Source organism: Orbicella franksi, chromosome 5, assembly GCF_964199315.1.
Source record: "Orbicella franksi chromosome 5, jaOrbFran1.1, whole genome shotgun sequence".
Taxonomy (NCBI): Eukaryota; Metazoa; Cnidaria; class Anthozoa; order Scleractinia; family Merulinidae; genus Orbicella; species Orbicella franksi.
The window spans coordinates 2,629,401-2,652,787 of record NC_138149.1 but is presented as its reverse complement, the minus strand read 5'-3'; the positions used below and the strand labels follow the sequence as shown (position 1 = coordinate 2,652,787).

Sequence of the window (23,387 nt, the reverse complement as noted above, 5' to 3'; positions counted from 1 at the left end):
TGCTATTTTTTTGTACTTGTACTTGTTTATGATTGTACGTTATTACATCTATAATATCTTTTCATTTCATGGGACCTTTTCAATGTTAATTCTTTGATTTAGTGTGACCCAGGTATTTAATTCAGAGTTCATTTTAAGCACCACATGAACAATGATGGGTACTGTCTTATTCATTAAACTCAAGTACTAGAGGGGGTACTTAGGATGAAAAATGTGAGGCATGGTATATTGTCACTTGAAAATGATGTCATGGCATCATCAAACATTGTGTTAAACTTTTTCTGGCTGATTTTTATCAAAAAATGACAGTATAGTTCTGTATTAGTCATATATTTTGAGGTAAGTGGGTAATCAGGCTAATGTTTAACTTCTGTTTCTGTAATGGGACATCACTAGGGCTAGTATTGCATACTCTTCTGGCTGGGATTTTAGTCCAGCGCTGGTTACCTTACATGCTTAAGAGTTTGTTGCTAGGTAACAAGTACTTCTTATGATGTGTGTACTTCTTATGAAGTGGATGTGCATTCAATTTTAATATATTGTGAGGTTCCAGAAAATATCTGTAACCACCCCATGGAATGTCAGTGGAAAATGGACTGTGGGGGTCTCATAAGGCAGAAATTTTAAAGGAAAGTATAAATGTAAGCTAAACTTGTATTTTTCAGATTGGTGGGGTCACACTAGAAAACCTTGTGAACCTTCTGTGGGGAGGTATACGTTTTCTGTAACCACAAAGTAATGTTACTTAAGTGGTGCTAATTAGAGATGCATATGATATTTTTCTTTTCATATCAATTTATCTAATATTGTGTTCATTTCTTACTTGTTAAGGTGCGAGACTCTTCTCAAGAATTACTGCAGAAGTTTATGTACCCTGTTTCCACACCTCAGGTAACTTTATAAGCTTTACAAGAATAATTTAAAATTGTATTTATCCTTGCATGTAAATGTCAGTCAGGATTATGAAAAGCAGAAAGAATGTTTGATGATTTTGTTATTCTTCACAGCACGTTCTTGAACAGTTAATCCCCGCATTTGGACACAAGGCCTGGCGAGTGCGAGAGGAAGTGCTACACTGTCTTGTTACTGCTCTAAATTCGTAAGTTGATAAAATGTGTTTACTTGTAATGTACACTGTGACTAAACTTCATTGATCATGGCTGTCTTGATGCAGTTCTCACACTGTAGTTTATTGTTGCCTCAAGGTTATAAAATGAAAAAGTTTTTTAATAACCCTAGGCTTTATTTTTACCATAGTGACAGTAATACCTTTTTTTCCTCACAATGTGAACTAAAAATATTAAATATATATGCTGCCAGACAAAAATTAATGAAGACAAATTAAGAAAATCTTCAAAAGGAGCATTTCTGCCATGTTCTGCCAGATTCTAAGGAGCTACGTGTATGATAAAAGAAATTGTAACCTAGTAATTGTATGGGCATTTCATTAATATTTTGGTCTTGGGACTGAATATCTTGGTTGCTTCTTGTATTCAGATTTGGTCCATCATCTCTGACAATCTCAAAATTTGTGCCACACATCTGTAAGCTTCTTGGTGACCCAAACAGTCAGGTAAGAATGTGGAAAAGAATGGTTGTTCTTCAAGTTTACAGTGCAATGTGATTGAGATAAACATCCATGCACTTACATGTACATTATGTACAGTTAAGTTTCTTTGTGTTTGGTAACTGTTGTCTCCGTGTTTGTTGTACATGTAAATGTTTTTTCCCTGTTAACAAAATATGTTTCTAAAAGAAGTAAATTGCTGTTACTAATCACAGGTTCGTGACAGTGCAATCAATAGTCTAGTGGAAATTTACCGGCATGTTGGTGAGAAAGTGAGAGTCGATCTAAGCAAGAAGGGAATACCGTCGTCTAGGTTGGTATTAGCTAAATTTCTATGGAAGTTTTCTTATGAGAGGATGCATATTAATCTTATGTAAGACTTCCACCTGGACAAATTTGAAGATGAGTGAATGAATGAATGAAACTTCATTGTACACTTTCAAAAGTGAGGTTTTCAGTGAACAAGACAATATAAATACATTCAATAAAAATACAATAAAAAATACAATAAATTTAATACAATGGATTAGAAAGTGTAACACTATTCTAACACTATTATGAGTTGTCTTCACATTTAGAAAAAGGGCTAGATCTACAATGACTCAAGAAATTGTTGAATGTGTAGTTAATTTTTTGTCTTCCCAGATGTAGAGTCATTGTTAGTATTTCATGATTTCAGTGATTGTGACATTATTTCAGTGCAGTCAATGAATAATAATACGTATGTTTACTCAAACGTCTTGGAGTACATAGGTACAAATTTACTAAATTTAATCAAGACATACCGTTCAGTGATTGACATCTTTTTATTAACTTGAAAAGATGTCTGATTTATGAACTGTTATTCACAAGAAAGAAGAGGCCATGCTTAAACACGCAATCAGACTCCGTGCACGCCAAACTATTTATTTAAACTGTAATTAATTTGTCACCATTTACATGTACACTTTTACACCTTCATGTTATATCATCTTGCACGGTATAATTATATTAAGTTATCAATTTTATTCTCTCTGCACTTGAAAATGATGACACGTAGTCATCAAAATGTTGTGTAAAATCATCAGTTATAAATCCACATTTTTTAGTATTGTTTCCAGAAATATGACTCAATGCTGAGATATGTTTAATAAAACACCTTAGTTTGTAGCCTGTACAAGGTTCCTGCTCAGTACCACTGGGGGGGTTACATGTACGACTAAAAGTCAAAGTCAAGTAGCCGGTACAAAGGGATGGTACATGTACTTTATAGAGAACTTGCACAATCATAATCATAATCATGTCATAAGACCTGTCTGTGGAACAGTTTGCTATTCATGGAGTGGAGTGTGATATCTGTATTGTTAAGGAGTAATAACTCTTACTATTTGTGCTCAGTGCATTCCTCTCCTTCATCCTACAGATTATCAATTATTTACGCAAAATTTGATGAAGCAGCCAGGTCAGGAAATATGGCCATCAACGAACCAAATGGTATGAGATAAATAATATACATTAGAGAAATTTTCTGATAATAACTCTTGCATAAGCTGTAGTGATGTGGTGCTACTTGTGTTGCTCTGGTCTGTTGAGGTCAGCATTAAAATTCTCATAATTGCCAAGTTTCATAATGTTTTCTCTAATTTATCTTGGGAGAATTTGCCTTTTAGTCAGGATGTTTTATTAATTTTACATTTTATTCCAAGGACGTGTTTAAAGTTGAATTGCCATTTCACGTCAATAGAAGTTAAAAATATTAACAGCATGTAATATTTATAATGAGGACATGTGTGAGGTTTGGTTCCTCTCTGGAATAAATAGAGAACCAGTATCAACGATACCCCTTGTTGTGAGCACTGGGTTGCTTCCTTTCGACTATTTAAGGATTGTAAATTTAGCACACAGAGTACATTTTAAGATAAAGAAGTGTTGAAAAGTGTTACTGTACTAGCTGCTTATCTTAGGGTATGTGCCATACATACATGTAACCCTAAGTTTAATATTGGATTCGCTTGTGTAGTTTTAAAGTACAGTGCCAGAGTATAGAAGACGTTCCTAGTCAGTAGATGGAGGGCCTTTTGATATACTTGCAGTAAACAAAAGAACACAATTGTTTACCTTGATGGGTAGCGAGGGAAGAGCAAGGGAAGAGTCAACTGAAAGCAACTTACGACAGTCAAATTGGATTGGGGGGCTTGTCAGCTTTGAATATGGATAATGCATCTTCTTACTGCTTGCAACATGTACAACCAGTATTTTTAATTACAGTGTTTTAGATGCAATATTTTTATTCTATAATGTTAAGTGCTGGTCCTGAATTTCATTAAAAAAAGACATTAATTGTTTGAAGTAGCTAATTAATTAATCATTTAGTTTGCAAGTGATACTAAAAAGCCCAGTAATAATAATTAAGTTTACCAGTATCTAGAGGCACAAAATAAGCCTCCGCCATGTGCTTCATTAGATTTTATTTCTTAATCCCAGGTGCATAATTTATTTTTTGTGAAGATATCTTGAAAACAAAGTCTTCCATGCATGCATTTTATGGGACTGATTAGCAAAGTAAAGTTGTAAGTTGTAAAATTCAATAAAATTCTCTCAACTAGGATCATAATAAATTGATTGAAACCAGGAAGGAGAATTTGCTTCTTGACACTGGGAAAGTTTTCGCATACTTAGATCTTAGATTGATTATAAATGATAATTTTAGGGGTTTTTTACAGCTAGAAATTACTGACATTTATGTTATTTACTTTTGCATTCAATCAGTGCAACTCCTTAGCATGATTCATAAAAAATGTAGAATTGTTTTTAGAACAATTTGCTAAATACTGGATAATTTCTAACAAAGCAGCTTGCATACATGTAATTTAAAAAATGTTGACATTTGGAATAAATTGCTCTTATTCACATTTACATTCCAGTGATGCTCAGCACAGATTATAATTATGTATTGTTTTCATTTCTTTTTCTTCTGTTTACAGTTCCTGATCCAATCTTCCCATACTCCTATTTTTAGGTCAATGTTTGAGTCATCCACAGGTCATATTAAGTAGAATTTCCCTGTGCTGAAGCTTAAGAGTTTACTTGCCATAATAGAGATCTTTTTGTTTGCATTGTGTCTGCTCTCTATTGTAGCTGTTCAGTGTTGTGTAAACCACATAATTTAAATTCAACATTCTTCAGTGTGGTCATGCAATCAAGAACACTGTATAGCGCAAGAACTGAGTGGTATAATATCTGATGTTGAAGTGTTCAAAACACATTTTTGTGGGGAGGTCTTGTTTGTGCATGTCTAAATTATTTAATTCTCAAAAATTGAATATTGTGTTTCAGCTGTGAGGCATGTGTGTATACCATGGCAGTGTATGTTAATTTACACAGCACATACCTCTAAGCTTCATTCGTTTCTAACCTTAAGTGATCATTTTAAGTTGATATTAAATCATTGTTTTGGGGTTTCTTTCAAGAAATAAACACCAGTTCCTTAAATAAGGTGAAGATTTTTTTCTCATTTTGATTAATAAATTATTGGCACCAACTGTGTTCTCATAAAATATTAACTTATGGTGGCTTGCTATTGGCTGCAGGAAGTTTTAAATTCATTTTCAGTTAGATGCAAAGCAGGATGAAATTTCACTTATTGGTCATAACCTAGTTTATGCCAAGAATATTGTTGCACCTGGGCCCAATTGAATGTGTTGATGAGATTGGCCACTCAAGAATGCTTTTATGGAATAACTTTGCAGCATAGAACGACATTTACAATTGGCTGGTGAGAAGGGAGGCTTGGGAAGATCATTTATATGCTGTTCAAGCACACTTCATGAAACCAAACATGGCTTCTCTAGTGTTTGTTCACCAAGCATGGCTGTAATGTAGGAATCAGGGCATTGGAAATAGTTTATTTTTGGATCAAGGTTCAGAAAGGTTGCCTTAATCTTTCAAGTGCAAAATGGGGCATCAATTGACTTGTCTGTGTTCAAGGCAAAGAACCATGAAACCTTGGTTGTTGTAGTTTCATGTCTGCTTGTGACTAAACTGATATGGTGGATGACCTTTTGGGTGCTGATGGCATTTCTAAAGAATATTTGGTGATTTTGAAGCAGATTGAGGATTATTGTAGTCGTGGGCCAGAGATAGACTTGGATTTTCAACAAAGCCCAAATGGTAATGTTTAAAATTTTGAATTTAAATTAATTTTAGTTCAGCTTATGTCTGACACAGAATTTCACATCGGTGATTAGCTTATGGAGTACATCAGATGGCAGTTTAAAGACAGGCCGAGTTAATTTACATTTCTAGTCTGCTTGTGCAGTGATTCTCTTTACCAAAAGAATTACATGTTGACAGGTAGAAATTGTCACAATATAATAACTATAATTTCTGTTTCTGAGTGAATCAATGTTTATGTTCATTCATGCATTTTCATGAATGATAATTTCAGTTTTACATTGTGAATATGTTTCAGCTATTTATGAAATGTGTGTCTACTTTGATTTTCTTCTCTGTAGATTAGAATTTAGATTTATTATTTTGCCTCTGTGTGTTTACTTTCTTGGTTTTGTGGCTGAGCCTAAAATATTTTTATTAACTTGCAACTAGTAAGATATTTATTCTTTGAAGTATAGTGTAGACAGTGGTGGGCAAAATGCAAATCTAGCATTGTTGGCTGGAGAAATATTGTGTATTTTGGAGTTTAAAATTCTGAATAGATTGTCTTGAACGTAAGATGTAGTTGTCAGTATAGGTTATTTAGTTGTTGCTTTATGTTCATCAAACATAAGAATCATGATGTGGATAATTTTCTTGTGAATAGAAATTGAGATCAACTACCTCAAGGATATGTTTCCGTTTTTGTCTTTCCTGTTGTGAAATATTTTGTCTCGTGCTTTTTTGACACATAATTTTGTGCATGTATTCTTGGCATGTTTACAACAGGTTAATATGAACTAGATTTGCTATTGAATGGTATTAACATTCACCTGGTTCCTACTGTGATTCATTGTGTAGTTATTTATTATATGTAATTAATCTACTTTCATTTCATCCATACTGTGAAATAATTCATTTTCAATCCTGAATCAGTTCCTTTGACTTTCAGTTGATTTATGTTTGGATATTACAAAATTGGTGATTGGTGAATTTGTTTCGTAATTATTAACTCCAAATGTAGCAAGACTTTTTAATATTCACTTTAGATATCAGTATCGAGTAAGTCTTACTAGTAATACACTAATTCAGTTTGTGAGATCATTTTTCTTTTGTCTTGTTATACAATAGATGTAAATTTTGTGTAGAAAGACTTGACTATGAAATAAATGGCAGAGAGATTAGCACATGGATCTTTAATGGATGTTTTTGTTTCTTTTCTGGACTGGAGTTCTGGGTGAAGGTTTTTGTTTAACTTTCTTTGACGTTTGTCTCCAGTCATCAGCCATGTGTGCTTAATATTAACAGTGCTGTGTGCGGAGGTATGCCAAAAGGTCATCCTTTGGTTTGTGTTGATAAGATCTGTTGCTTTGCTTATGATTCCTTGGGGTCATGCTATTTTTAAAACTTCATCAAAGGTGGTATTTTCTTTCAAGTTCATTAGGCTCAAGATCTGTTGTGTTGTTAATGTATTGCTTCAATTTCTCAAGCATCACTTTCAAACTCTTAAAAGCAGGCTTGTTAGAAGATTGCTACAAAGGAGTTATTGAGTTAGACAGTATGTGTATGTAACTCGACACTAATAGTCTTAGTGTTGAGTTTATTAGGTTCAGACACGGCCATGGAGCCCATTGTCTTTTCACAGTTAAAATCAATGCCATTGTCTACAAGTGCTTTGATGAAGGATTGCTGATAAATGATGTGTTTTAATTTTATTTTATATGTGTTTGTTCAAATATGTAATGGATACATGAAATTGAATCTGTAGTTTGTCCTGGTGATTATCAGTCACTGTATCATGGAGTAGGCATAGGTCACATGAATTGAGGAATTCTTTAACAATGGGAAATTGTCTCCAGGGATGTTTGGAAAAAAAATCTCCCTGCTAGTACTATGTTAAATGTATGGAAACTGCTAAAGGAGAACTTGTATCTTGAGTTCAGGACGGAAAGAATTAAATGTTGAGTTGAGAAAAAGTTAAAATTAACTTAAAAAAGGTTAAGTCTGCATGAACCAAGTGGCCCATCAGGCCAGAGCTTATCCCAGTTTCTGTGGCATGAAGCGACTAGGAGTATTTCTACTCCCTCTTGGATTTCTGCCATGCTACCATGCTGCTCTGTTGGTGTACATATTGTCAGTAAAATGATTAGTCACTTGAAGGTTAGCCTCCTGATCATCTTGGTAGCTTCTTGATTAAAAAACAAATTCTCCCAAGGAATTATGTAAAATGTATAAGGAACAGTTGGGAGAATCTTGATACCAATCAATTAAGAGCGATAAAATTAACTGTAGTTTAAAACTGGTTATGGCTTCCTTGAAATGTGCAAATGGGGATTTGTTCACATTTTGGAAATTATTAAAAGTGTTAAATTTAACACGGTTGAAAGGTAAATTTCATACTCATTACTGTACGATTTTCGTTCTCTCTAAAGTGTTTTAGTGGGCTTAGTTTTGTAGCTTCATCTGCCCACGATGCTAATAACTCTTGTTTTTGGTTTCTTTCAGGATCTTCAAGATTGAATGGTGAAGTGGAGACAGATGGTGCAAAGGTGAGAGATGAAAACATGTTCTTCCAGAAAATATCCTACCGATTCCAAGGAAGAATTTTTGCTTTAGACTTTCCCCCCTGCACCCCCCTGCCTGCCTAACCTGGATGAAAATTCCATTTTAGTGTCATAGTTTTATTTAAAAACAGTGGTTTTAGAAGTCCCCCCACACTCGGAATGTCTAATGACCTTCCTTGGGGTGTATATGGACATTCCATTCCTTACACCCCTGGCTACATGTCAAATTCGTTATCAGGCAGGGGGAGGTAATGCAGGGCCTGGGATGAGTCACTGACCAAAATTTTGAGTGGGTGTATCAAACACATCCACATGCACATGTACAAGCAAAGCTCCTACCTTATTCACCCCAAAATAGTTGTAGAAGGTTGTATTTAAACATCTTAGTATACATGTAACATGGTTTGAAATGGGTATGGTTCTTATCTGGTGGGCATTCCAAAAAATGTAAGACATGTATGATTGTTGATTGGAAAATCCTTCCATGGAGGAGTTATGATATTTTCTGAAACTGCACATTTAAAAAAAAATAACTGAAATTAAAGGAAGTCAGCTTAATGTGAAAATTTATCAATCCCCACAATAAAGAAAACAAAGACATAATGCCATCATGTGATCACTCCTTAATTGTGTTTTTCATCCACAGCAGGTGTGAATCATGTTATTCATATTCAATTTCTAACAAAAGTGGTGAAGTAATTGTTTTACATTATTTGGAAGAATTAAACTTTCTTATGGCAGCTTCTTTCTGATATAATTAATACCTGTTGTATTAAACAAATGTGGAAAAAAAAAATCTTTTTTACATTTTTGTACTCTGCACTGCATAACCAGTGCTCATGTGCAAACAGTAAGCTGTCAGGTGACAAGAAACTTCCAGACGAAATTGCTCGTGATGGCCATGGAGCCAAAACGTCTGTGGCTGTGAAAACATTAGTCAGACTATTAACATGTCTTGAATATTAAATATAAAATTCAAAGAAGTTAACAAGGAAATACATACATCAGGATATTGTTATGAACACGAGGAAAACGGCGCAAGACAAGTAAATGCAGTTTTACTCTACGTGAAATCTATTGTTTTCCATTTGGAGCCATGCTTTGGGCAGATCTGAGTGTTACGTTATGCGTGAATTATTTTGTAAATGACAAAGTGGTGTCTGCGTAATGCACAACAAATGGAAAGACATTTAGAACAGGTATCCTCATCTACATGTATGATAGCAGGGAAATAATGTTTTTGAAGCCCTCTGAATAATGATAATATAATATAACTTCGTAGCTGTATTTTTTGTGAATTATTTTGCACAGCTAGTCAGTTGTAGTAATTCCGGCAAAAAGTGATTGATTTCAGCTTTTGTCACGTTATATTTCTTGACTTGTTTAGTTTCACAAAGTGGATGATTGTATTAAACTGTTGTTTCACCGAAGAAAGACTGTTCTAACTTAATCTTCAAGATAACACAATATTTTCGACCTTGTTGGTCCCACAGAATGATTAACAGAGGTATAAGGTGGTTGATTGTAGCGTTTGTTTTCACCAAATAAAAATGCAATCAAATTCAGAGCTTTTAAAAATACAACAACAATATATTTAATACATGTATACAGGTGCAAAGTGGCTGATTTCGCTAAATGTTCTGTCTCAGAAGAATCAACTTTTCTGCTAACAAACAGTATTTTCAGCCTTGTTTCATTGGCGCATGTTTAGCCTTGATATTCTTTTCCGGAATATTCTACAATGAAATTCAAAGCAATTGTCCTCCATTTCTTCTATTTACAGTCCTGAGAATTTAATCGCATCTATACTTAGTCTTTCTTAATCTGAATGTAGCTTCTTGCACGGATTAGATGGGGGAGGGGTGGGTGAATTCAAGTCCGCTTTGTGTAAAGCTGGTCTGTAGTATTTTTTTTAATTCTGTCTGTTGACAAAATACCGATATTTTGAGAGGAAATTTATTTTTGATCACTTTGGTTGTTGTAGCTTTCCACGGCAGCGCCTTCCAGAGCTGGATCAGCCAAAAAGTCTGCACCTCAGAGGAAAATCAGTGGAGCAAAAACGTCTGGTTCGTCCTCGAACTCGGGTACAACATGTCTTAACTTAAATTAGTATCTGGTCGCTTCGCTCCATGGTTAGATCGCTCCAAGTCAGTTCGCTCCAACCAGAAGTTAGATCGCTCCACACGAGAAGTGATATCGCTCCATGCAGAAGTGACTTCGTTCCATGTTATTTTAGTGTTAACTTAAGTGCCAAGTGCTTACTAGATTGTAGCAAGATCATCGTCTCTTGGTGGTAGCTCACTTGCCTAACTGATGTTATCGTCCATCGGTTTATGAAGATGATTTTCATTAAGAATGAAGGCTTTTTTGTTGAATCAAAACGTACAAGAATTTATGTCGATCATCAGGAAGGCCAAAGCGTAATCGAATGAAATGAAATTATTGACCACACATTATAAAAAGTCGAAGTCAGTTCTCGTGTGGAGCGATCTAACTTTTGGTTTGTGCGAACTGACTAGGAGCGATCTCACTATGGAACGAAATGACCGTAATTCCTTAAATTAACTCTCCCTGTAATTTTCTCCCTTCAATTTTCTATAAAACTGATGCCATGGAAGAGAACCAAACGCCAATCAAGTAACATCGCAAACAAGCGAGGCGAAAGTTGTAGATATTTTTGTGGAGTAAAAGTTGGAAATCAGGATTTTGGCTGGTAGTTCTAATTTGACGCAATGCTCATAGGCCGTCCATGCTCTGATGTTAGCATACACATTCTCCATACTGATTTCGACACATTTCTCATAGCACAAGTGAAGAGAATTTAATTATGTAACAGAACAACTTCCTGGCCAGATTGTCGTCAGTTTCTCTATTGTCTGCATACGAGCCAAGTGGCCCATCAGGCCAGAGTTATCCCGGTTTCTGTAGTATGAAGCGACTAGAGTATTTCTTAACCACCTCTCCCTAGATGGGATGCTAGTCCATCGCAGGGTTACCCCCAGCATTAAGTTCACCTGTACCCATTTATACACCTGGGTGGAGAGAGGCACTGTGAGAGTAAAGTGTCTTACCCAAGAACACGACACAGTGTCCACGGCCAAGGCTCGAACCCAGATCGCTCGATCCGGAGTCGAGCGCACTTACCATGAGACTACCGCGTCTCCACGAGCTGAATGCAATTATATTTAATTTCGGCCTAAAGAGGGTAACAATTGCTTTTTTGTTGTTGTTCTTTCGTAGCGTCAGCAGGTGCAGTTGATGAAGCAGACTTTGAAAATGCATTTTATGACGCTCCTGATGTTAAGGTATGTAAAATATAGGAGAACTCGGGAAGATATTGATATGTTTTTGTTTTCTTCTTCTCCACACAATAACAGGATTTGAGTAGTGTGAATTGTTATTGTATCGCGGTGTATACTTTTCAGGTTTTTAGTGGAAAAGATTTGACTGAAGAAATGACGAAAATACAATCAGTGTTATCAGACGATAAGAATGACTGGGAACATAGGGTAGCGGCTGTAAGTATTAATTAACTTTAAAGGGTCAGGAGTCCATCACTAGGAGCGTGCAACTCCCATACTAAGCCTATGTCACGGCATTTTTACAGACCGATCTAGTTTTAGGCTTCTTTTCCCGCGAAATATGTCAGTTCCGGTCTACATGAGCGCGCATCGGTAAGGAGAAAAATGGCGGCTTCAGGTGGACACGTCGACTTAATCTTCCGGTGAAATTAATGAATTAAGCCCGTGCTTGTGATTGGTCACTGAGGTTCCTGTGGGGGTCTGAAGTTGCGGTAGATGCAAACTTAAAATAGATCGGTCTGTGAAAACTCTGTGACAGGAATATGGGAACGCTCCTAGTGATGGGCTCTTGATAGGGTACACATAATTACGGGTGTCCCAGTAGTTTACAGAAGCTTATAAAAAATCCCAGCATGATTGGAGGCAGACCAGTTGGCTAAATGCAAAGAGGGGTCGAGTTGAATTCGGGACCACGGAAAACAAATCCATCTAGTGACAGGAAGGAGGATTTGAACCCGGGACCTCCGGATTACAAGTCCAGTGCCCTTAACCACTGTGTCACGCTCGCCTCGATTTTGCACTGATTTTATGGAGAAAGTACATTATATCGGAAAGTTTAGCTTTAATGTGTTGAGATTATGTGTTGCAATTCGTGTCAATCTTTCCCAATGAATCTTGCCCATCTTTGATCGTTTCAGATTTAATCCTACGTTTTTGGCGTTTTTAAATTATCATAGCACGTCATTATTTTACGTTTTCCTCTACCTGAGGGGAATTTTGCACAAATTCAAAAATGCCTTGTAAATCGCTACATAGCTTCTTCACCTTTCTCAGCAGTGATACTCTTGAATTTGTTGTTCGTTTTAACCTTGAAGCTGAGTGACTAATAGAATTATTAACTTACTATCGCATATATATTGGTTTTCCCCATAGCTCAAGAAAATTCGCAGTTTAGTCATAGGGGGCGCTTTGGAGTATGATAACTTTGTCTCATTACTAAGACTTCAAGAGGGTGCTTTCAAGTTATCGGTAAGTGAAAACTCTTTATTGGTTGAGGTTGAGATAACAAATATAAACTGGTTTATAGTAGAAGTGGTTATTTTCTTGTACTAACATTGTAAATGTAGATTAGATTTAATTTTTTATGAAATATTCATTTGTCGTACGATGTGTTTTATTGTTTTTTTTTAGACAAAGGATCTGCGATCATCCGTCGCCCGAGAGGCTTGTGTAACTATGAGGTGAGACTCACTAAAATAAAAACCGATTTTTCTAGCAATTCGTGAACATTCGTAGAATGTACCTTTTGCTGAGAAAATAATGTTGATGTTATGTTCTTCATTATAGCTACTTATCAACCGTTCTGAAAAATCAGTTTGATCACACGGCAGAAGCCGTCTTGCCAACTCTTATCAACTTGATCACAAACAGCGCGAAGGTAAGAAGTTTGCTTTCTCTTCTTTTACTCTGACACAATCTTCAGTCAATATCTTCGGTCCTTTTTCGGATAATTGTTGTAGCCGTCGACTTCCGATCTCAACAAGCTGACGTGACAGCTTTGGAAGTGCTGGTGCTCTATTTTAATCGGGCACTATGAATCGGAAGTCGTCGGGTGCTGAAGCAAGGATTTCCGAAAACATACTCGTCAGAATTTTCCCGCCAAAACCTGCATTGGACTGCGTACTTTAGGTGTTCCTAAGTTCCTGTATTTCCAAAGAGTGAAAGTTCTTAAATCAGCGAAAGTTCTGCTCCAAATAAGTTTCCGTTGGTTCTGCGTCAGAAATAAGGTGGATATTACTTTTTTCCATCGTTGTTTACAGCAGTGTTCTGATGCATTTTGTCGTTCTTCTCCGGTAGATCATGGCAACTTCTGGACACGCATGTATCAGGTTTATTCTAAAGGTCAGTTTTTTAACGCATCTTGTTTCGTTGTTTGGTTTGTAAATGCGTGTTGTACGCCCATAACGTAGAGTACTAATTACTTTAATTTATTATTTTGTTTTCAAACAGAATACACACAATCATCGACTTATTCCTATTCTAACGAACAATATGACATCAAAGTCGAGCATCATAAGAAGGTAACTGGTTTTGTGTCCGTTTGTAAAAAGTTGAACTTGTCATTATCACAGAATTTATGAATGATCGCAAAAAAAAAAAAAAAAAAAAAAAAAAATGATGGCTTCTTTTCGTATGATAATGGTTATGTTGATCACAGGGTCGCTTATGATTGTTTAAAGACGTTTCCACTTAAACATAGCGACATACCAACGACAGTTCATTGTTGAAACTCTGGTAAGGCAGTTAGTGTAACTGTTTGTATCATTTAGTCTAGCTGCAGTTATTTGGTCATAGCTTGGCATAAAATCAAATGCTTATGTTCTTATCTTGTCATTTCTTTTGCAGGCGTTGCTGCGAATATCTTGATCTACTTCTCACTCATTGGGACACCTCCACAATAAAACCGTGAGTAAATACATCACTGATTTGCCGCAAAAACTCAAAACAAAATAGAATTTTCTGAGAGATTCCAGGGAATAACTTCGGTCCTCGTAAAATTCTCGTGCGATCGTAGAAGCACTCGAAGACTATCCGAAGCTTATTATTCAGACAAAAGTTTTCGACGACAATATGGTACCAACATAACGCCACGAGGTTGCGACGTCTTGCTTTGCAACTTTTCTTGCGAAAAGCTGCGAACTCAGTCTTTCTTGGAAAGCAAGTTTTCGACTTTACGAAGGAATCCACCAGAGGTTTGAGTAACAAATGGACAAAAACTTTATACCGAGTTTATTTACACTGTATTTTTACTATTAGAAACTTCTGTGCGACAGGATAAAAATATTCTCAAAAGAAAACATTTTTATCAACACCAAATGTCGAAAACAAATTTTGAAGTTCATATGATAAAATTTTACCCGTGTTTGCACAATTTCTCTGAGCTTTGAAATTTATTTTCGCGAGTTCCCATGGGAAATTGTTTTCCTTGTTATTTCAGGCAATTATTTATATCTTAAGCTTTAGGAAAATGCAAAAAGGACAGTCTTATTGAGTTTGAACAATTAGACCGTTTAAACTGTTTTCGCTCTTGTCATTGTCATTCTCTCTCTCTCTCATCAGCCGTGTTAGTGAAATAGAAGAAGCGATACGGAAAGGAATTTCTGATGCAGATCCTGAGGCTAGGGCAGCCACACGAAGGTAACGATACACATGGATATTCTCCTTACCTGCCCTGGTAGACTTCTCTTTCTTCTTAGGGAGAATTTGGTTATCATCAAATATCGCGTTATCTGTTGCCTCAACAAAGGCGCAAATTCCAATTGCTGACCTTAAAAGTTCTAGTTTGTTGTGAACGATGTATGCTGTTCTTATGTCGACCAGAACACTTCCATCTTTTTGCTGTTACTAAGGGTGTTGCGCCCTCCAAACTCGGCTTTTTTTGTTGATGGAGTCAATATGAGTGATTCTTTGCCTCACACCTGTAAATGTTTAGACCTTTTGAACACGTTGAAATAACGTGCGTGTTGCGTAAAGGACTTAACTCTACATGACTCTTATAGCTGTTAGCCGTGAATGAGAACCTTTCTGTATTATCGCTTGACACCTGTTCTTTATGTGAGATTTTAAGTGAATGTTTTCGTCAGGTTTTGAAATTATGTGTGAAGTGAGCGATGATGAACACCCCAAATTATGACGATAAACTTGATAATAAATGAATTGACTTTTTTTTTGTTTTAAACCATCAAACAGACGGTCGGGCAAAAGTAATTGTGTCCAGCGTTTTCCTTCCTTGAGTGCTGAAATAAAAAATCTTCTTAGTACAAGAAGTAAGAGTTACGTGCTGATCAGAAGCCAAATTCTTTTAAAATAAGTAACGGAAAATGTAAGAAAGCCATTAAGGAGAATCTGAACGCAGTGTTTAGGGCTGACAAGGTTCAAAAGCAAACAATGCGCGATGGCCGTTTGCGTGTAAGTTCAGTTTCTTTACAGTAATGTTAGCGGGCGGCTTACGGTGAAAACGGCTTAACACCCCCAAGAGATTGTGCAAACTCTACAGCGCTTTTCTTTTGAAAAGAAGAATGTAGCTGTTAAGTTAGATACCTATAACTTCTTAACAATATTGAGCAAAAATTAGCACCTTTCTATGTCTTAACGCATGTTTTCCTATGTTTTCAGGTCTTTCTGGCACTACCACGAACACTTTCGAGACAAGGCAGAGAAGTAAGGCTTTCGTTTATTGTAACTTCCTTTCAGCTGTCTCTTTCTGACCAGAATTATCTTTATAAATATTCATGGCGGGTTAATTAGTTGTTTAAATCGCCTACAGAATAGATTCGTATAAGGGTCAACAACTTGACTTAAATTTGTCCGTTGCTTTTAGCTCTCATAATGCGAGATACTTAGAGCTTTTGCCGTCACTAAATGCCAACAGAACAGTGCTTAAGAATAGTGATATATGCAGTTAAGATATTGCTCGCTATTCCGGTATAACAAGTTCTGTCTTGATGGCGCTTTGCTACATCGAAGATCAACCATCATGGATGTACTACTACAAGTACTGCGCAATTCTCGCATGGAGCCACAATTTGATTTTTCCAGTGAAATTTTCCTGGTCTAATGGAAATAAATCCTATTATTTATTTCTTACAGCTTGTTAAAGTCATTCGATGCCTCCAAGCAGAAGCAATTGGAAAACGACCGTAATCTTTCCAACCTCGGTCCAGCAAAAACTTCGTCGTCCGGTCGATTTGTGTCTGTTAAACCAAGCAAACCGGCACCCGGTAACCGAGTGCGTTCATCAAGTGCTGCAAGTGAAGACGGCACAACGAGGTACGTGGAAGTACGGCGAGCGTGTGTTAAACAAGTGAACATAGATTGTTGAATTAATCCATGAGGTTGTTATAATTTAGTCTTGTTCCCGTCTGATGGTTATTGCTTCGGGCTATGAACTCAAATCGCATGTTTGTCGGTGCGTTTAGTTATTATAATGCAAGAATTTCACTCGTTGGGTTTTGATATTTCGTGCGGATTTTGTATTTTTCGACGTTTTTGGTCGAGTATAATAACTTGGAGTGATCTTAATTAGATTTCATTGTATAGTTGTTCAATTGAATAGTGCGGAATTTACTCCTGCGAAGCGTGCAAAATAGATGGATAACATATCAGTGGGAAAGCGTGTTTTCTATGTTCTGTCCTTTTACAGTCAATTTGCTGAAGTGTGGAACCAATGTTCCTTTTGTGCAAAACGTGTGTGAAATCGAGCCTTTTGTGGCTTTCTGTGTTGATATTTATAAGTAATGTTAATTCCTGTTATGGTTCATTTCGCGTGCCAATTTTAATATACATGCTGTACAATATCTTTTGGAAACTAGAAGAACAGCACAAGAAGATCTGAAAAATCGAGTTTTATATCATTGCGAAAACAGAATACTTGAAAACTGATATTGAATCTGCACAGAGCTCCGTGTTAAATTTTTTAACTTCTACAGTATTGGTTTGTTTTCATTTTTGGTTTGGTAATTAGAAAGAGATGAAATTCAATAGATTATTGTTGTTAACTTGGATTTCTTTACAATAGCTAACCGCCACTGTACTTTGCGTTCACCTCGTTTTGTGGGATAATTGGAGCACTGAATCAACAATCCGCCTCAAATATACTGTCCATTTAAATCGTTCAATATTAACTATAGTGGAGTGTTTACCACAGGTTATTCTGTTACAATATAATTTCAAATATTGCCTATTCAGTGGAAAACCATGAAAAGTATTTTGAATGTTGCGGTTTTTGCGGTAGATGAAGGTTAAACCGAAGAACATTTTTTTTTCATTCGTTTGTCTGTGGTTGGATGCGTTTTGCCTATCGACCTGGAGCTGTAATACCCGGGTTGAACACGGCCTTACATACGGCGGCTGCGCCCGCAGTACGAGCGGCAGTCAAAACTAAGCTTTCCTACCGAAAAGACACCATAATAGCTTTTTTCTTCGCAGCTAACAAAACTAAAGACAATGCTAAAGTTGCTTTGGTCTCTTCTAATAGTTAACTTGAGAATTCCGTGTTTAATTTGACGAGGAACAGCACATTTTGTTCAAAATAAGACAACTATTATCCTACCTGGCGACACTCGACGAACTACGAGCAAGTTGGCATGCGGGACGTCAGCGACCCATTTTTGGCGCCAAATTAGAAGCTTGGAGACAAAATGTTTCATATTTTTCACTTTTTACAATCTGATATGGTTTTTGGAACTGTAAATCCCTTTTCGTGAGTATTTTAATGCCATCTCTAGTGAGCAAAGTTGCCTGATTTCAATGCCTTTCCTGTTAACTTACATTGACGTCCGGACAGTAAAGTTTTTCCCGCCTGCTGAATCCTGATTGGTCAATTCAAATGTCAGCCGTATGCAAGGGGGCTGTTCTGCAGTCGACTGTCAAGTTGTCATGTGACTGATTATTTTGTGTTGGTGTTTTCGCCTTCTTTTCAGTTCGCGTCACACCGCGCCATCCCGTCAGACAGTAGGAGCTTCGAGCCGGGCGGCGAGAACCAATCACAGAGAAGGTAATGATCCCTGGACAGTGTCGCTGTGTTTTGATTTCGTAGAAAGATGCATAGTGCCTCTACTCATCCTGGTGTTTACTCCTGATTCGAGGCAGATTGTCCTACAAAAGTGTAAAAGGATATACGGAAACACCGAAAGTTAAACTGCCAAAAAACTGCACTTTATCAGAAGATCACGAATGAACATAACTTAATGAAGAACGAACAGCAGGAAAGTAATGGACGATTGAAAGTGTTATCTATTTTTATTTCCTGTAGATTCCCGTCATGCCGTGGCGTCCAAGACTCCAGGATCCCTTCTGTCTCCCATGGCTGCTCTGGGCCGCTCCCTCAGTAACATTGATCAGCGGTCCACTGAACGAGCCAGCGCGCGCTCCAAGACCCGGCCAGCGTTACCCCGCGTGTCGCCTCCAAATCACCACGTGCAACAGCGGCAACCTCGGACCCAGTATCCGTCAAGGGGCACAGTATCTCAACGTAAGTAAAGTCGATACTTTCGTGTGCGGCGCGAGTATGTTATAATTTATAAGCGGCAAAATGGCTGTGCATACTCAGTGTTGGGAATTGCTAAAAGGAATGCGGCATCTTTTTTTCGGATATGAAGCCACCAATATACAGAAAGGATTTTTTAAAAATAAATTTACTATATTTAGTGCGGAAGCCGCATCGGCCTCAGCTAGTTTTCATGCAGGTCCCCTTTCCTGGTCGAATTGAAATTTGGAGATGTTGGTTTTTTTGGAGGGAGGAAAACCGGAGAACCAGGAGAAAAACCCTCGGAGCAAGGCGAGAACCAACAACAAACTCAACCCACATATGACACCAGGCCGGAATCGAACCCAGGCCACATTGGTGGGAGACGAGCGCTCTCACCTCTGCGCCACCCCTGCTACCCAGAAGGCATTGTAACTTCGACGAAGATGACTAAATAGTTTTCAGGATTGACTTTGAGGAAGGTCACTTAGTACAAATTTGATACGAATGCTCGGCTTATAGCAAAACATTTTCTTATGTAGCAAAGACCACTATTTTGCTAAAAGAAAGATCTATGAAAGAAACATTTCCAGAAGACATGTCTACGACATAGAAGCCGTAGCTGTTTCGTCATGACCATAGCCCTCTGAAATGAAAACAAGTGGCTGAGATTTTAAATTGGCGCCATTTTGACGCGGGTTCTCTTTTGAAAATATCATGGTACCCATTCCCTCTGGTGCGAGAATAGTACGAGGAACTTGAAGCATGCACAGTGTTGTTGCCAAATGCCGCTGTGCCACTAACGAATCGTTTGTTGTTCTCTTTTCAGCTGGTAGTAGATCGCAATCCCCCGAGCGACTGCTGTCCACGTTTCCTCCCAGAGAGAGGTCTGAGGCATACTGTCGAAGAGAAAGCTTAGCAGGGAGGACAAAAATACCCACTCCAAGGTAACCGCCATTGACATCTTCATCAAGATGTTCTTCTTTTCTCTGATATTCCTTCTTACACTCTGTGTGATAAACGATGCTTCATGATTCTTGTCATGTTGTCATTGTCAGTAGTCTGTAAAATTCGTTGAGCTCTATTTTATTTCTTATCATGTCTTTGGAACTTTCGCCTTGCAAGTGCTGTTACTGTGTAATTATATATCTTGACGCCTTTTATTTTCGCGAAACGTTCCAAAATGCACCAGTTAATATTTCACAGAACAAACTTTGGTGATATGCTGTGATGGTTCTTCATTTGTGTTACATCACACGAGCAGCATCTACCTTTTCTTTGTGAGGATAAATTTTCGCATGTATAATCGTCGCAAATCTTAAACCACTAGTGAAATTGAAGTCACCTCCCCTCTCCCCCCACCAAAAAGGGTACTAGTTTAGGGTTTTCAATGGCTTTAAAAGTTGGGCGTAATTTACAGGCCAACTACACCACTAGATTTTTAGTATGGCACTTATAAATTTCGTTTCGTGCCCAGTTAACGTGTGTTCAGACCGCCGATTTTTCTGTCCGGAGATGGGTAAACATGGACTCTGGATACAAATTTTGTCTTTATCGTGCCTTCATTTAATGCACCGTTGTATGGTAAACAGACCGTCAGGTCGTCAGGATTGAGTATTTTAGGGCCTGGCCACGAGTCAGAAAGGTGATATTGGATAAAGGCTTAGTATTTGAGGTTGATAGATGACTAAGTATTTAGGTCGGGTTTAGCAACGTTTTAGAATATAGTACAGATGGTTATTAAGGTTAAAGGCGAGTGCTTTATCTGCTTACGATCTCATTTAATGGCGACCTCTCTTACGTTTTGTTTCCTCTTTGTTACTTGGGCGGCCATTGTGAATCAAATTGTTAAGAACTACCGTATAGGTAGAAAACAAGGGGCCTCTCTTACAGTACATGGATAAATTCGTTCGAGAGTTTTGAAATTATTTCAAGGAGCGTAAAGATGCCGAGGAAATGTCTACGAGTCCCATACTAAGTTTATTTCTGTCATGACGCTGTAGTTGTAGTTTATCTTAATTGTTGTGTTGTGTTGTCAATTCTTTTCCAGTGTTTCTCGGCATAACAGCAACGAGGCTCTGGCTGGCATTGGCTGCCAGTCGCCCCAATCCCCTCCCTCTAGCTCTCCTTCTTTACTCCCTGTTCGAAAACCTCTGTGAGTACTGCCTGTCAATCTTGTCTTGAATTTGATATATCCAACGTTATTCATCGTTCGTCCACATAGTTCGCATCTCCGTCAGATTAGTTTCTATCCTTCACACCGTCCTCTGTCTTCAGATTACTTTTCTATCCTCCGTACCGCACTTTGTCAATCTTGTTACTAACCGAGTAATTTTGTTTTGACCTTTTATGGTAATAATTTATGTTAATTGATTTTGCTGTCTTTTCCAGTGCTTCTCAACATTACAGCAGCGAGGCTCTGACTAGCCCCAGGTGCCAGTCTCCCCTCGCCTCCCCTTCTTTGTCTCGCTCTTTTCTCCCTGTTCCTAAATCTCTGTGAGTAATAACGTTTAATTGTATTAACTTAACACAGTAAAAAGTAATGTAACTGCAATATAACGTAATCGTAAAATAAGTTAACACTAACGTAAAAAAGTAATGGTTTATATAATTTATTCCTAATTAACCATCGGTTTACTTATCTGGACACTTCAGATATCAAACTCGAAACTGAGACTGGGAGCAGTAGTTTCAGTAATGTACATAATCTTAACTCAGCCCCTTGAAGTCAAACGCTCTCTATACAAGCCTGTGTAACGCGTTACAAAAGTGCTAGTTTCTAAATAAACTGTTGGTAGTTATTCATTAATTAGAAGTTGATAGAGGTGAATTAGCCGCCTTGGCGAGTTAGTGAAGCTCGCTTACTCGCCACGGTGTCATTTTATCTTCATCATCTTCAAATTGATAAATAGTTATGTGTAATGCGCATCGTCAAATGTCTTCTTTTGACTTTGATTGGTCTTTTTCTGGTCTTTCTTTTTATTCACATGTTTCGCTTTGCTTTGTTTTTCTGTTGCGATTACCTCTTGTTTGGTTTATCCAGTTCTCTTCTTCTCGCCTTTTTTTTAACTTTCTGTTTTCTCTTTCTGTCATTTTCACGTTCGTCTCGTACACTTTGTTCATTAATCTTGTCAAACCGAAACTACACACGTCAAACTAACTCTTATTCTTGTGATGGTCATGCACAACTGACTCTTGTGTTATCACTTTCTTTTGTTGCAGTATTTCTCGACATCTTAGCTTCGAGTTTCTGCCCAGACCGCTTCCTAATCCTTCTATCTCCTATATTCCTGTTCCCAGTTTGTGAGTAATCTACTTTGACGCTGATTTCTGCCTTGTGGTTCTTTTAACCTCTTACTCTTCAGAACCTCTTGCTGTTACCACACTGAGTCGTTTTGCTTGATTGGAATAGCTGTCGAGAACCGTTGTAACTTTTAACTCAGCTTGAAAATATTTCAAAGGAACATCTACCAGCAATCACTAACAAACTTAAATCCACCCGCTAACAAAAAAACAAACAAACAAACAAACAAACGAATAAACAAACAAGATTAAGGCGATTCGAATAGGACTGTCGAAATCCATGCACGTTTGTACTTAGAATAATCCTTTTGTTCATTGATAATTTTTGAGCGCTTTTCTAATGGCTTTATAAATGAATTGTACTCGCTTGCTGTGATTTGCATTTGCTGAGCTCTAATTGGTTCTGACCAATAAGAGTGAAGGTCTTATCAAATCATCCAATCAGAGGCAACAATAACTTTAACCGTGAATTGAATTACGTCACTTTTTCCCGCGCTTCCCGCTGGTAGCACGTTTTTCCCGCGCTTACAACCAGTTACATGTTTACTCTCAGTTGATAGCTCTGTATTGATTGACTCCTCCGTTGCTCTGACTTCAGTTTCGCGTAAATCATTAGAATACCGCTCTGGTAGCTCTAACAGGTTGTGTAATAAATTACTTACAGCAGTCTTTTCTTTATCTTTCACACTCTAGTACCCGACCGTTTATTTTCACTTTCCTCGCGTTCATGTTAACACACAACCGACGGCGTAATTTGTTGCAGTTTCTAACTTATGTCTCCTTTTGTTATTTTTCTTAGTCGCGCGCGAACCGCGTCTCAATGCAGCTCACGCGCGAGTTCACGAGCGAGCTCACGCGGAGCGAGTCGAGACACGAGTCCTGACAGGAGAGGAGACAGGCGGTTGAGTGTGGAAAGAGGTTACAGTCCTAGTCACTTGCCCGTGATGAAAAAGACCAGTCCATTACACAGTAAGTACGATGGGAAACAATGAATAAAGTACTGAATGAGCATACAAGAAAACGAAGTAAAGAGAAAACTAGGTGGGAATTTTAGGCTTTTGACAGGTTGTGGAAAATGAATCAAATTTGGCGTCTGGGTTTAAAAACCTTGCAAGATGAAGAAACAGCAGCTCTTTTGTTCCGCAATGCGAGCATACTTGAGGTTACTTTAATTAGATCGATTAACTCTTTCGGTGACGTTTTCGGGAACTCGATGTACTTTAGGCCATTTTAGACTTACCTTGTGTCTCTGTGTCAGAAACGAGTCTCTTTGT

The 23,387-nt window shown here is 37.5% G+C and overlaps 2 protein-coding genes across 9 annotated transcripts in view; one reads left to right on the top strand and one right to left on the bottom strand.

Annotated features, from left to right (window-relative positions):
• Positions 1-23,387, bottom strand: part of LOC145486923 (polycystin family receptor for egg jelly-like) — a 231,845-nt gene that overhangs the window by 106,681 nt on the left and 101,777 nt on the right. The window lies entirely within an intron of this gene.
• The window catches only part of LOC145487490 (CLIP-associating protein 1-A-like), a 53,098-nt gene that overhangs the window by 11,054 nt on the left and 18,657 nt on the right, over positions 1-23,387 (top strand). For 2 of the 8 annotated variants that reach the window (XM_081466281.1, XM_081466279.1), the window contains exons 4-26: positions 832-891; positions 1,008-1,099; positions 1,498-1,573; positions 1,783-1,880; positions 2,970-3,040; positions 8,204-8,247; positions 10,247-10,346; positions 11,503-11,567; positions 11,688-11,780; positions 12,717-12,812; positions 12,975-13,024; positions 13,131-13,221; positions 13,641-13,685; positions 13,794-13,864; positions 14,190-14,249; positions 14,904-14,981; positions 15,960-16,004; positions 16,434-16,613; positions 18,266-18,339; positions 18,598-18,816; positions 19,640-19,757; positions 20,861-20,965; positions 22,913-23,082. In XM_081466281.1, the coding sequence (XP_081322407.1) occupies positions 832-891; positions 1,008-1,099; positions 1,498-1,573; positions 1,783-1,880; positions 2,970-3,040; positions 8,204-8,247; positions 10,247-10,346; positions 11,503-11,567; positions 11,688-11,780; positions 12,717-12,812; positions 12,975-13,024; positions 13,131-13,221; positions 13,641-13,685; positions 13,794-13,864; positions 14,190-14,249; positions 14,904-14,981; positions 15,960-16,004; positions 16,434-16,613; positions 18,266-18,339; positions 18,598-18,816; positions 19,640-19,757; positions 20,861-20,965; positions 22,913-23,082 (2,101 nt within the window). The other 6 variants (XM_081466283.1, XM_081466282.1, XM_081466286.1 and 3 more) reach the window with 4 other exon arrangements.